The sequence below is a fragment of the Hyaena hyaena genome, unplaced genomic scaffold (genome assembly GCF_003009895.1).
Source record: "Hyaena hyaena isolate Hyena2069 unplaced genomic scaffold, ASM300989v1 scaffold_2, whole genome shotgun sequence".
NCBI classification, from domain to species: Eukaryota; Metazoa; Chordata; class Mammalia; order Carnivora; family Hyaenidae; genus Hyaena; species Hyaena hyaena.
In genome coordinates, this window is record NW_024080634.1 from 1,634,244 (window position 1) to 1,645,472 (window position 11,229).

An 11,229-nucleotide genomic window follows, 5' to 3' on the forward strand; every position below is an offset into this window, starting at 1 on the left:
ATTGTGCGTGGGTTTATCAGAATCCCTTCAGATCAGACTAGTGCTTTCTGTGTTTAGTTAACCATTTTCTTTGCCTTGCTGCGACTACACACTCACCTGTGCACTCATGCTTCCACCTCTGCGAGAAGCGGAGTGTGCAACAGTCCAGAGCTTCCCAGCTACGTGGCCTAATTTATGAACCAAGTTCTCTTTTTCTCAGATGCACTGTGTTTTTCCTATAGCAAAATCAGGTCTCTGTGGCTTTTCCAAAATAGCTGGCAAGCGATGCCTGGGCACCTGGGCCACCCCAGGTGTTCACAATCCACACCTGGGTCTGATGCTCCAAACAGTCAGAGGAGGTTAGCTCGTCCTCAAGGAGACACAGCAGGCTCCGAAGAGGCCGTGCTGAGCTGGACTTGATAGTTACTCAAAGAAAACAGCTTCAGCCCACGTGCCGACCCCAGGCCCTTGGCTGCGGCTTCACGCTCTGTGGTCAGTTTCCGCCATGTGAGGCACAAGGCAGCTTCCCGGCCAGCAGCCCTTCCTGCAGCCCGGGCTGGTGCGGAGGTGTGGCCCCCCCCGTGCCGGTTAAACGGCTGCATTTGCCTTTCAGACCGTGACGCAGAGGAGGTGTGAGGTTCATGGTTATGCTTGAAGAGCAGACGTCTGGTGGCAGACAGGGAAGCACTTCCCTCGAGGGGCAGCGAGCTGCCGATGGGTGCCCTGCTGCACCCATGGGAGCAGAGCTGGGGAGGCAGGGGAGGGCTCTCGCTCTTTGGAATGCAGGAGGCTGGAGTCACAGGGACGAGCCCAAAGGGACCAGCCCTGGTGCTCAGATGTCAGAGGCCAAGGACTGGTGGGCCCCTGCACCACCACTCCCTGGCTTCTTCCTCCCTTCTGTCCAATGGTCATGACACTGTAAGAATCTTCAGTAGACAGTCCTTCCTGAGGTCACTTTTTTTTTTAAAGTTTAGTTTTGAGAGAGAGAGAGAGAGAGAGCACGCGAGTAGGGAAGAGGAGAGAGAGGGCGACCCAGAATCTGAACCAGGCTCCAGGCTCTGAGCTGTCAGCACAGAGCCTGATGCAGGGCCCGAACTCACAAACTGTGAGATCATGACCTGAGCCTAAGTCAGACGCTTAACCAGCTGAGCCACCCAGGTGCCCTGAGGCCACATTTTCAAAGTGTCCAGTTTGATAAAAGTCTGTGCGCAGGTGCAATGGGTGGAGAGTGCTTTGAAGAAACCTAGAAGCTGTTTTTGTGTGGGGCTGGCTTGGGGGGTGGGGCCCTCACGCGGCCCCCTCTTTGATCTGCCTGGGGGAGCTTGGGAGGTGAGAGCACTTGAGAATTGGAAGGAAGCCAAAGAGGCCGTGCTGGCAGCTGGATTGCTGGGAGGGGATTGCGGAGTGGGTGTAGGCACATCGAAGGGGGAACGTGATGAGTCCCTCTGAAGACTGGTTTCTGGTACATAAGGCGGTGGAGCATCCTGTCACCTGGAAAGTGTCACATGGAGAAACTAGCGCATGCGAATGACAAGGTGTCACGGGATGATGGGTTGTGTTTGGTCACCTGTGCCTGGAGGGCACGGAGGTTGGCTGGCTGTACAGACACATGTCTTGCGTGGGCTGGTGGCCCGTCCACACAACTGACCCAGCCGCGTGTCCCCACAGGGACCGCTTGGGTGGTGGATTCGTGGCATCCCCATGAGAAACTGGTCACTGTGAAGCCACCCATTCTTTGGGGCTGGATAAGGGCATTCTGGGAGCTTTCGAGGAAAACACCCAGATGCAGGATCGGGGGATGAGGCTCAACAGAGAGACTCCGGCAGCCCCTGTGGTCACGTCCCCATCCCTCTGCCCTCACCGTGAGCTTTCTGTTTGGTGCCATCCTTTTGTCCGTTCCCGGAGAGTTTTAGAGCCAACAGTGGGCTCTTTCTACAGAGAATTCATGCCCTGTACCCCTCTCAGAGCTAACGAACTCTAGCTGGGTGGTGATGCTGGTCCCCCAGAAACTTTGCGTCTTCGTCCTTTGGCTTTTGAGAACCCAAGGAGAGTCGGGGAGGAGCCGAGATGTAGCCATGAAGCCAAAGGCAGAGCAGCTTCCTCTAAAGTATAGGGATCAATCACAGCAGCCCGAAGGAGACTGTACTTGTCATTCTTTTTCTTTGTGAATATTTATTTGGGAGAGAGAGAGAGATGGAGCGTGAGTGGGGACGGGGCAGAGAGAGAGGGAAATCACAGAATCCGAAGCAGGCTCCAGGCTCCGAGCTGTCAGCACAGAGCCCGACACGGGGCTCGAACTCATGAACCGTGAGATAGTGACCTGAGCCAAAGTGGGACGCTCAGCTGACTGAGCCACCCAGGCTCCCCTGTACTCGTTGCTCTAGAAGACAGCCCTGAAAAGGGGTGTGTGTGTGGAAATCTGCAATTTTATCTTTTCTTCCAGGTACTTCCACAGTTTTATCTACTGTGGTTTTGTAGAAGTGCGTTTGGTTTCTTTTTTACGGTTTGAAGTATAAGCAGGTGAAACAGGTGATTTTTCTCATTAGAACAGAGGCATTAAGAACAGCATGAGAGGAGGAAATTTTTCCAGACTTTTCAGGGCAGGCCTGTTTTGTCCCTTTCGATGCTTGGGGCCCAGAGTGTGTGTGACAGCTTGTTCCCCCTTGTCTTAGAGAAGGGGCTGTTGGCGATTCACAGAAAGGAGAGGGAAGTGGTGGAGCACCATGGCCTTGACCCCCTTTCCCATAGGCGTCTTGCATAATGACCTGGCGCCCAAGCCTCCTCCCAAGAATCCCGGATGCCCACCGGGAGCCCTGGGATATACAGCCTGGTCCCTGTCCCTCGCCACCCGTGCGCCTGCCTTTCTCTCTGCCCGGGACTCGCCCTGCCCCAAGCTTCCAGAGGGCGTGAGTTTTCACTCGGCTCCTGGGTGAATTATTCAACCACTTCTGGCTGTTCCCTGGTCCGTGACAGGGTGACGGCTGTGCTTTGTCTGAGGTCATGCTCTCCGTGCAGCACCCGGCACTCGACGCCCGGTAAAAAGGCCAGCAGTGGCTCTTCGGATGCTGGGGAGGGAGTTTGCGAAGCTTCACCCCTCCTTTCCTCCCTCCTCAGCCCTCCACTGGGGACGGCCACGGCAGCCCAGGTTTGGGTCCCTAAGGCGCCCGGGGCCCTCACGGTGACCCTCAGGCGTGGTGTGGCACTCCCACTTCCCATTTCTCCCACTGCTTTCTCCCACCCGCTGACTGGGCAGCGTGAACCCCAATCTGTACAGGCTTTGAAAATCCTCATTGGAAAAGGGCTGTGTGAACTGGGGGGTGGGGGGGTTGAGGGGGGGTTCCTGGAGAAGCTTTTCAAGAACATCAATGAGGAACAGATGAACTCTCTTGAATTGCAAATGCTCTTCACGGTTAAGGCAAAAAATATGAAGCCAGTGGTGAGGTCAGGGACACGGTTGAATCTGTTTTACAGTAAACATCAAATAGTCTTTAGGGCCAGAGAAGCAACTTCTCAGTAGTACCCCCCTTCCTGGAAGCTGGAACTCAATTTTAATTCCAGTCGGGTTTCACTGGCTTTTCTTTTCTTTTCTTTTCTTTCTTTTTTTTTTTTTTTTTTAACATTTCACTATTTATTAAGCCTTCTCCATGTGCCTGGCTTTATACCAGAGGCTGTGGGGTCGCAAATACGTGAAATAGTAAAATTAACTCCGGTCAGAGGGATTATGATAGAGTTCAGTAAAGGCAAGACTTAGAGCAAAACCGGCGAAATGGTGACAATTTTAATCACACGAGCAAGGGCTTGCGTGACCAAGGGCGGAAGAGGGTCAGAAACTCACCCAGGATGGCCCCGGGGTTTGCTGCCCGCTGCCTTGGCATGACCTAACACACACGAGTAAACATTGGGGTAGAAATGGTTATGTTTCACTTGCGAAGTCACCTCTGCAGAACCACTGTCGTGGGCAGAATCCTAGAGCCCCGTTCCGAGTAAGACCACAGGCTTCCAGAAGCCCTCAGGGGCTTTGCTCGGGTTCCTTCACCTTGTTCTAGAGCAACTCACCTCCCAGGGGTGACCTTGCCCTTGCTGGAACACCTTGAAACAGGGCCGCGCGGAGAGCTGGGGATGACGGGAGCCTGCTTGTGGCCCCGGGAGAGGGAGGTGGGTTCCCCGGGGTACCCGCTGGGCCTCGGCCCTTGCATCATTCAACATGCAGTGAGGACGGAGTTTTGAGAGGCTGGGGCTTCTCAAGTCCACTTGGACAACTCTTCAAAGGGGAGTCACGTTGTATATGTCTGTGTGTGTGTGTGTGTGTGTGTGTGTGTGTGTGTGTATACGTCCGTGTGTGTCTGAGCGCATATGTTGGCTTCTGACTTGAAGGATGAAAAACCCAAAGAACAAGAAAAGCGAGGGGATTTTCTTCATCGGCCATTTTCCAAGAAGCCGGACCGGAACCTGCCGTCGCACAAGCAGCCCTCAGCCTCGCTCTCCACGCACATCCAGAACACCAAAGCCCTGCTGAAGGACCGGAAGGCCCCCAAGTCCAGCTTCCCCGACAAAGGTGGGTCAGCTCAGGGTACGGTCTAGGCCACTCATGTTGAGCTGCGTGGCCACCGCGTCCCCCTACCGGGGGGCTGTGTGGACTCCTGGGACATGTGTGATTCCTGCGCCCGGGGAGAGCTGCGAGCTCACCCAAGGCAACCCAAGAACAGTCAGGGTCCAGACTGTGTGGTAGTGTCCCCTGGCCCCCGTGCAGGCAGGATTTGAGAGAGCAGAGGTGGGGGGCACTGCATTGTGGGAGCAGAGATCAGGGTACAAGGTATTGCAAGAGTAGAGGTTGGGGTGCACGGTGTCATGGAGCAAGGGACGGGGGTTCAGTGTTGTAGGAACAGAAATTGGGGGTCAGCGGCATAGTGTTGTGACAGCCTGCACAGAGCAGTGACCTCCCTCCCTAGGGGCCCTGAGCCCGGGCTCCGGGGTGAGGGTGGGGGACTCAGAGCCAGCTCTGTGGCTGGTTGTGAGCTAAGTTCCTTATTATCCAAGAATCAAAATTGGTTTCCCTACTGGCGAAAGGAAAGCCACGTGTCGGAGCTCCCAGGTGGATTAAATGAGATACATAGGTTGGTTTGTCCTCTTCTTTCAGAGTCTAGAACATCAGGTAACTGGTGACTGTGAGGCTCCCTCCTCTGGGACAGCACTGAGGGCTGTGGAGAGGAAGCGAGGGAAGCAGGAGAGCGCTGGGGAGATTCAAGCAGCACCGAGCAGCGGAGGGATTACCCTGAGACAGACCTGGTTCTCAGCCAGAGAGGAAAGTCCCGTTTGATTCCGTTTCCTTCCTGAGGTTTCAGAAAGGCAGGGAGTCTCACAGGAGGAACCCTCTTGTCCCCCATGAGCGATTCTCCTCTCTGGCTCTGTCAGCAGCAGCAAATCCGGGCCCTTGAGAGAGACACCCCAAGGATGGCCCCAGAGAAGTCTAGGTCAGTGCTGATACGCTGGATAACTTCGCCACCCCAGAGATGGATTCCGTTCCTGGAAGTTTCCCGGGCCAAGTATCATTTGTGTCCTTGAGTCTTTGAGGTCTTCACCCCCGGATCGGAGAGCATATTAACTCCGAGGCGTGGACAACCTACACAGTTGCTACCACTGAGCACGCACTGCGGGGCAGGCACTGTTTCAGGCCCTCAAGTCACCCCAGTGAGGTTCTCCTTGCCTCCGTTTCTAAAGGCAAGGAAAGAGGCAGAGAACTGGCCAAAGTCAGGGAGCTGGTAAGTGGCAGAGTCCGGATTTCCAACCCGACCGCCTGGCTCTAGAGCTTTCTCTCTTGACTGTAGGCCGCCGCGTCCTGCTAGGGACGGGTGATGAGGAGCCAGCCGGTGTGCTCACATGGTGGGGCAGGTGACATGTCCTTCTGGCCCAGGGTGATGCAGTGTTCGGGCCAGTGCCCCCGGAGGGGGGGGTGCCGGCTGACTCTAGGTGGAGATGAGCCTGGCCAGTGTGGGAGGCTCCCTCTCAGGATCTGCATCTCCCAGGAAGGGAAGGATGCAGGACTGAGCAGAGGGGGACCTTGGGCCCCAAATGAGGACACGGGCATCACAGGGAGGGGAGGGGACGAGATGCTATGGGGCCGGCTGACACACCGGATATGTCCGTCGTCAGCCGCTGATGAAAGTTTGCTTCTCTCTGCTGGTGAGTCTCAGGCATCCGTGGTGGCCCGAGGAGATTTATTTCAGGATCTGTGTATTTATTTATGTGAGGTGAAGAGGATGCCCTACGCCCTTGGCTGCTCCTGAATCACTCTGCTTGTTCCTGCAGCTGAGCCTCAACAGGGGCCTAGAAAATGCAGTGGCAGAAAAACCAAGCTAAGGGGCGCCTGGGTGGCTTAGTCGGTTGAGCGTCCGACTTTCGCTTGGGTCATGATCTCTCGGTTCGTGGGTTCGAGCCCCGCGTCGGGCTCTGTGCTGACTGCCAGCTCGGAGCCTGGAGCCTGTTTTGGTCTGTGACTCCCTCTCTCTCTGACCCTCCCCTGCTCACGCTGTCTCTCTCTCTCTCTCTCCTAGAAATAAATAAAAAAAAAAAAAGAAAAGCCAAGCTAAGACAGAACTTGTTCCACAGGAACTTGGCTTTCTTTCCCTCGGCTTCAGATCTGTGGGGTTTTCCCTCTCTCTTCTGGCACAGTCTACAACCCTGGAATCCAGTCTGTGCCAACTTGAGATGGAAGCTGGGAGGGTTGGCTCATTGCCTTTCAAGATACAGCTGAGGACTGGTTTCACCCCTGTCACAACTGGATGAGGCCCCAGTAAGATCAGGAGTCAGGAAGGAACCCTATAAAGAACGTAGGTCCAGACACTTGCTATTACGCGGATGAGCAAGGGGGACATTCGGCTCAGGGAAACGAGCCAGTCACAGAAGGATAGGTACCATAGTGTTCACTTATACGGAGTACCTAGCAAAGTCAGATTCATAGACGGAAAGCACGATGGAGGCTGCCAGGGGCTGGGAGCGGATGTTATTGTCAAGTGGGTCCAGAGTTTTAGATTTCCAACACAAAGAGTTTTGTTTTCCAACAATGTGAACATACTTGACACTCCTGACATTCGCTTAAAAATGGTTAAGATGGTAAATGTACGTTATGTATTTTTTTTTTTTACCACACACAAAAAAAATGAGGCATCAGGGAAACCCTCCTTCCAGTGTTGGTTATCTGAGGACCAAGTTCACCAGTGCTCAGCACGCTGGGCTGGGTGCGCCCCTAGCGGTTTGAAGGGGTACCTTTTTGATGCAAAGACTCGGTGGGGTCCAGCATGTTAAGCAACCAAAAGGAGAGCAGATGTTAAAGTGGTGCCGTGGGTACGTCAGACCTCAGGAGGCCTCCTGTCTCTGGCCTTCTGTCCCCTCCCTTCTGGAAAGAGCATCTGGTCCCCTCTGGGGGTCGCCGGACGCAGGGGCCCTTTGCTTCTGGGTTCCTCCTGGCCTCCCCGGGAATGGCCTGTCTGGGTGAAGCAGGACGCGCCGGCAGTCAGGAGGGGGCGCTCTCACTGCCGTGCTCATGGTCTCCTCTGCTTTTTCGTGTGCAGATGCCTTCGGCTGCCACAGCATCTTCCGCAAAACTTCAGACTCCAACTGCGTGGCCTCCTCTTCCATGGAATTCATCCCCGGCCCGCCCCCCAGGACCCCCAGGGTCGTCAAGAAGCCGGAGCTCCCTCAGCAGGGCCCTGGGGGCCCTGGCATCTCCCCCAAGGAGGACCCCCTGGTGCTGGATATGGTGCGCTCCTTCGAGTCGGTGGACCGCGAGGACCACTCCGACCCGCTATCCCCGTCTCATCACTATCGGATTCTAAGCTCGCCTGGGGGCTTGGCCCGCGGGAATCCCGCTGAGCGGACGCTCTCCCCGGCCCTGCTGCCCGGAAGCCTGTCCCCTCTGCAAACTCCTTTGCATCCCACCCTGGTCTCCTTTGCTCACGAAGAGAAGAGCAGCCCCCCGAAGGAGGAGGGCGTGTGCTCCCCATCTCCGGCTCCCAGCAATGGTGCCACACAGCCCCTGGGGAGCCCGAATTGCGTCAAGAGCCGCGGCAGGTTCCCCATGATGGGCATCGGACAGATGTTGAGGAAGCGACAGCAGAGCCTGCAAACCCCCGCAGACCGGCCCCTGGAGGCCAGCATGCCCCCCCTGCAGCCCCTGGCCCCCGTGAGCCTCTCCTTCGACATGCCCGATGGGGTCAAAGGCCAATGCTAACCTGGGCCAGTGGCGGGATTCTGGGTGTTTCTAAGGACGGCAGAGCTCTGCACATCCGTCAGGGCATGCAGATTGAAAGGCCTCATGGGAGCCTCCTTCAGGGTCTCACCTCCTGCCACGGAATGTCCACACCGTGAACCGCTAAAACCCACACACCCGAAGCCCGCACACCCCAGGCTTGTGTAGGGACCCCGGAGACGCTGGGATCTACGAGGAGGGGTGGTTACAGGTGCAGTTTCAGCCATTCGGCCACCCACTGACCCTCTGCCCCCCTCTCCCGCCCACCCACTGACCCTCTGCCCCCCTCTCTCTGCTGGGCTGTGGGGGAAAACCCCACACCGGCCGCCGGGCTGCTCGGATCACAGACTGTTGCGAAATCTTTCCTCACTTCGTGATCTTCTCAGCAGTCAGCCAGTCACCTGGGGACTGAAGGCGGCCTCGCTGAGTGGCTCAGCCGGGCCACTGCTCCCCTTCCTCTCACAGAGGTGAATCCTTGCAGACCGTAAGAGCCGGGGAGCCTGCTGCCAGGCCTCCAGCACCTCTGAGGAAGATGGGCAGCAGCCTCCGCCAGCAGCACCCCCCCTCTGAGCGGAAAAGGGCAGCTGGGCAAAGACTGATCCAAACAGTGGGTCCCCCAGTGAAAGGAAAGGGCCGAAGGGGACATGCATCTACCATCTTCTTTTTGTGGTTGAAACTTGCTAATGGTTCAATTCTCTTTTCCAAAGATGGTTTTTCTTTAGGTGATGTCAAATTGAAGTTACGTAATTAAAAAACAACCCAGATGGAGACATGAGAAGCAATTCTACCAAATTCATGTTTTCATGCGCGGATAAGCGTGGCAAGCATAAAAGCCCTCCCACTTGATGTTTTCGGTGGCCGGTGGCCTCCCGTGGCCTGCAGGAGGGCTTGATCGCAGCTAGCCCTGTGTCCTTCCCGTCGCATCAACACAGCCAGATCCTTCTGGAAGGCATAGGCCATGGCTATAGTTGGTTCTTCAGAAAGAGAACATGTTGAGGTTGAATTCGGATGCATTTGGAAGGCACTGTTACCTCCTTGCAGTGCAGTTTCCAAGCTGCCGAGAAAACAAGGGTGGCTTAGAGCTGACCTGGTTCCCTGTGCGCTGCGAGCAGGCTTGTCCAGTGAGGGTCATGTTCAGAAACACAGTGCTGCGTCCCCTCGGGGCAAAGCAGCCTTCCTCGAACACGCCTGGAGTCCACGTCTGGTTTTCATACCTTTTGCCAAGGAGCGAACCAAAGATGTGTCTCCGGTTCCGTGTCCACGCCGTCCCCGTGTGCGCATTCTGTGGATCCCAGTGTTGTCTGGCCGTGTCTAGCAGGAGCCCACTGGGACCTGTCTCCTCTCGGGGACCCTGGGCCCTGGCACGTGGTGGCGACCACTCAGTCATGACCAAAACTGGAGAAAGAAGAATCCGGGCCAGGCTGGACAGCGGTTAGCTCAGAAGACAGGTTACGCAGTGGCTCGGGGTCCTCAGCCGTTGACTGGCCCAGGCGTGAGCAGACCTGCTGCTGTGGTCACCCCAAAGGCTGGCCCCCTGTTTCGGAAACGAGCCGGGGCCCTTGAGAACTACAAAGCCTGCTTTTGTTTCCCCTGGCAGCCAGCCCACGCCAGGGAGCCCTGGGGTGCTCCTTCATCTCTTCTCTTTTAGCAGCGGTGACCCCCTTCTGTCCCTCACATGTCTGGCTGAGCAAGGAAAAGAGCGGATACCTGGCCGATCCTGGACACCACTGAGGGGCCCGGGCTCAGCTCACTTCGTGCGACCTGGAGCTGCTGTGTCCCACCTCGCTGGGGTCATCCCGACTCCAGGGCTCCTTAGGAAGGAGTCAGGCTCCTGGCTGTTGGCGTTACTCCTCTGTATGGCTCCAGACCAGGTTCCAGAACTTTCCATTGAAAATGGAGCTTTTGAAGCAGAGAGAAGAGAAGCATCTGAGACCTCTCTCCACTTGACACGAAGCGTGTCTGTTTTTTGATCGGCGAAGGGACCCTTTTTGAACATCGTTGCTGGCTGCGTCGTGCTCTGCCAATTCGCGGGCTGTGTCCCTGTGCCTTGTGAACTTCTGTCCCTCTATGTCTCTTCCATGTATTGTACTTTCCTTGAGAACGTGAGTGTTTTTCCGTGTCGCTGTTAAGCTCATTGGGACATGCTTTCTGCTCCTCAGTTCAGGGACAGCTGCAGACTGTTGCACAACTCACGGACCGTGTCCCCATTGGTAGCTTGAACTGTGAACTCAGGTTTATTCCAGATCCAGCGAGAGGTGAGAGTGAGGAAGGGGGGAGGGATCAACTGTATTTTTTTGTATGTGAGCACCTGACAAATCTATGAAAGCGGAAATGTTAAATTCTTTATTATTTTATTATATTTATACGGGAAACTTGACTGTCCCTTTGGTAAGTACAAAGTATGTCGTCCTTTTGACCCATGACTGTCTCTCATTAGTCTGTGCCCATGACCTTGGTCAGCTTGTAGTTACTGACCTCGATCAGCTTGTAGTTACTGACCTCGGTCAGCTTGTAGTTACTGATGGAAATGACTGAACTGTCACCGTGTGAAGTCCAGGAGGAAAAGTCCGCTTTAATTGTACGATTTGGTCACAAGTAAGGACTGTATTTATGTCACCATTATTAAGTATATGTACTTTTATAATGACTGTGAAATACACTTTTCCCTCACTATGCCTGCCTCATTCATTTGCATGTGATACATCTCAAAACACTGAGTATGTTGCAGTCGCCCAGCTGTCTTCTAGTAAAGTCCTTGGCCCTGAAACTGATAGGGGCCCGCCCCCCTGACTCGGTGGAATTGCCCTGGGGTTATTTGAAGGCATCTGTCTGCCCTCAAGGCACTGCTTCATTTCACCTGTAGCACGTGTGATCCACACAAGTCTCCTCTGGCCGACATACAGCAAGTGATGATTCAAGAAAAATCAGCATTTGCTTTTTCTGTCTTAGCAGGTTCAGGACCTCTCCTAGATTCTGAAAAGGGCACATGAAAAGTGACATCTGAG

At 55.2% G+C, this 11,229-nt stretch overlaps 1 protein-coding gene across 1 annotated transcript in view; it reads left to right on the forward strand.

Annotated features, from left to right (window-relative positions):
* HUNK (hormonally up-regulated Neu-associated kinase) overlaps positions 1–10,897 on the forward strand; it is a 109,613-nt gene extending 98,716 nt beyond the window's left edge. The window contains exons 10-11 of the mRNA XM_039229120.1: positions 4,354–4,534; positions 7,548–10,897. Coding sequence (XP_039085051.1) covers positions 4,354–4,534; positions 7,548–8,206 — 840 coding nt within the window. The 3' untranslated portion in view covers positions 8,207–10,897. The remainder of the gene's footprint in view (positions 1–4,353; positions 4,535–7,547) is intronic.
* The last annotated feature ends 332 nt before the right edge of the window (positions 10,898–11,229 follow it).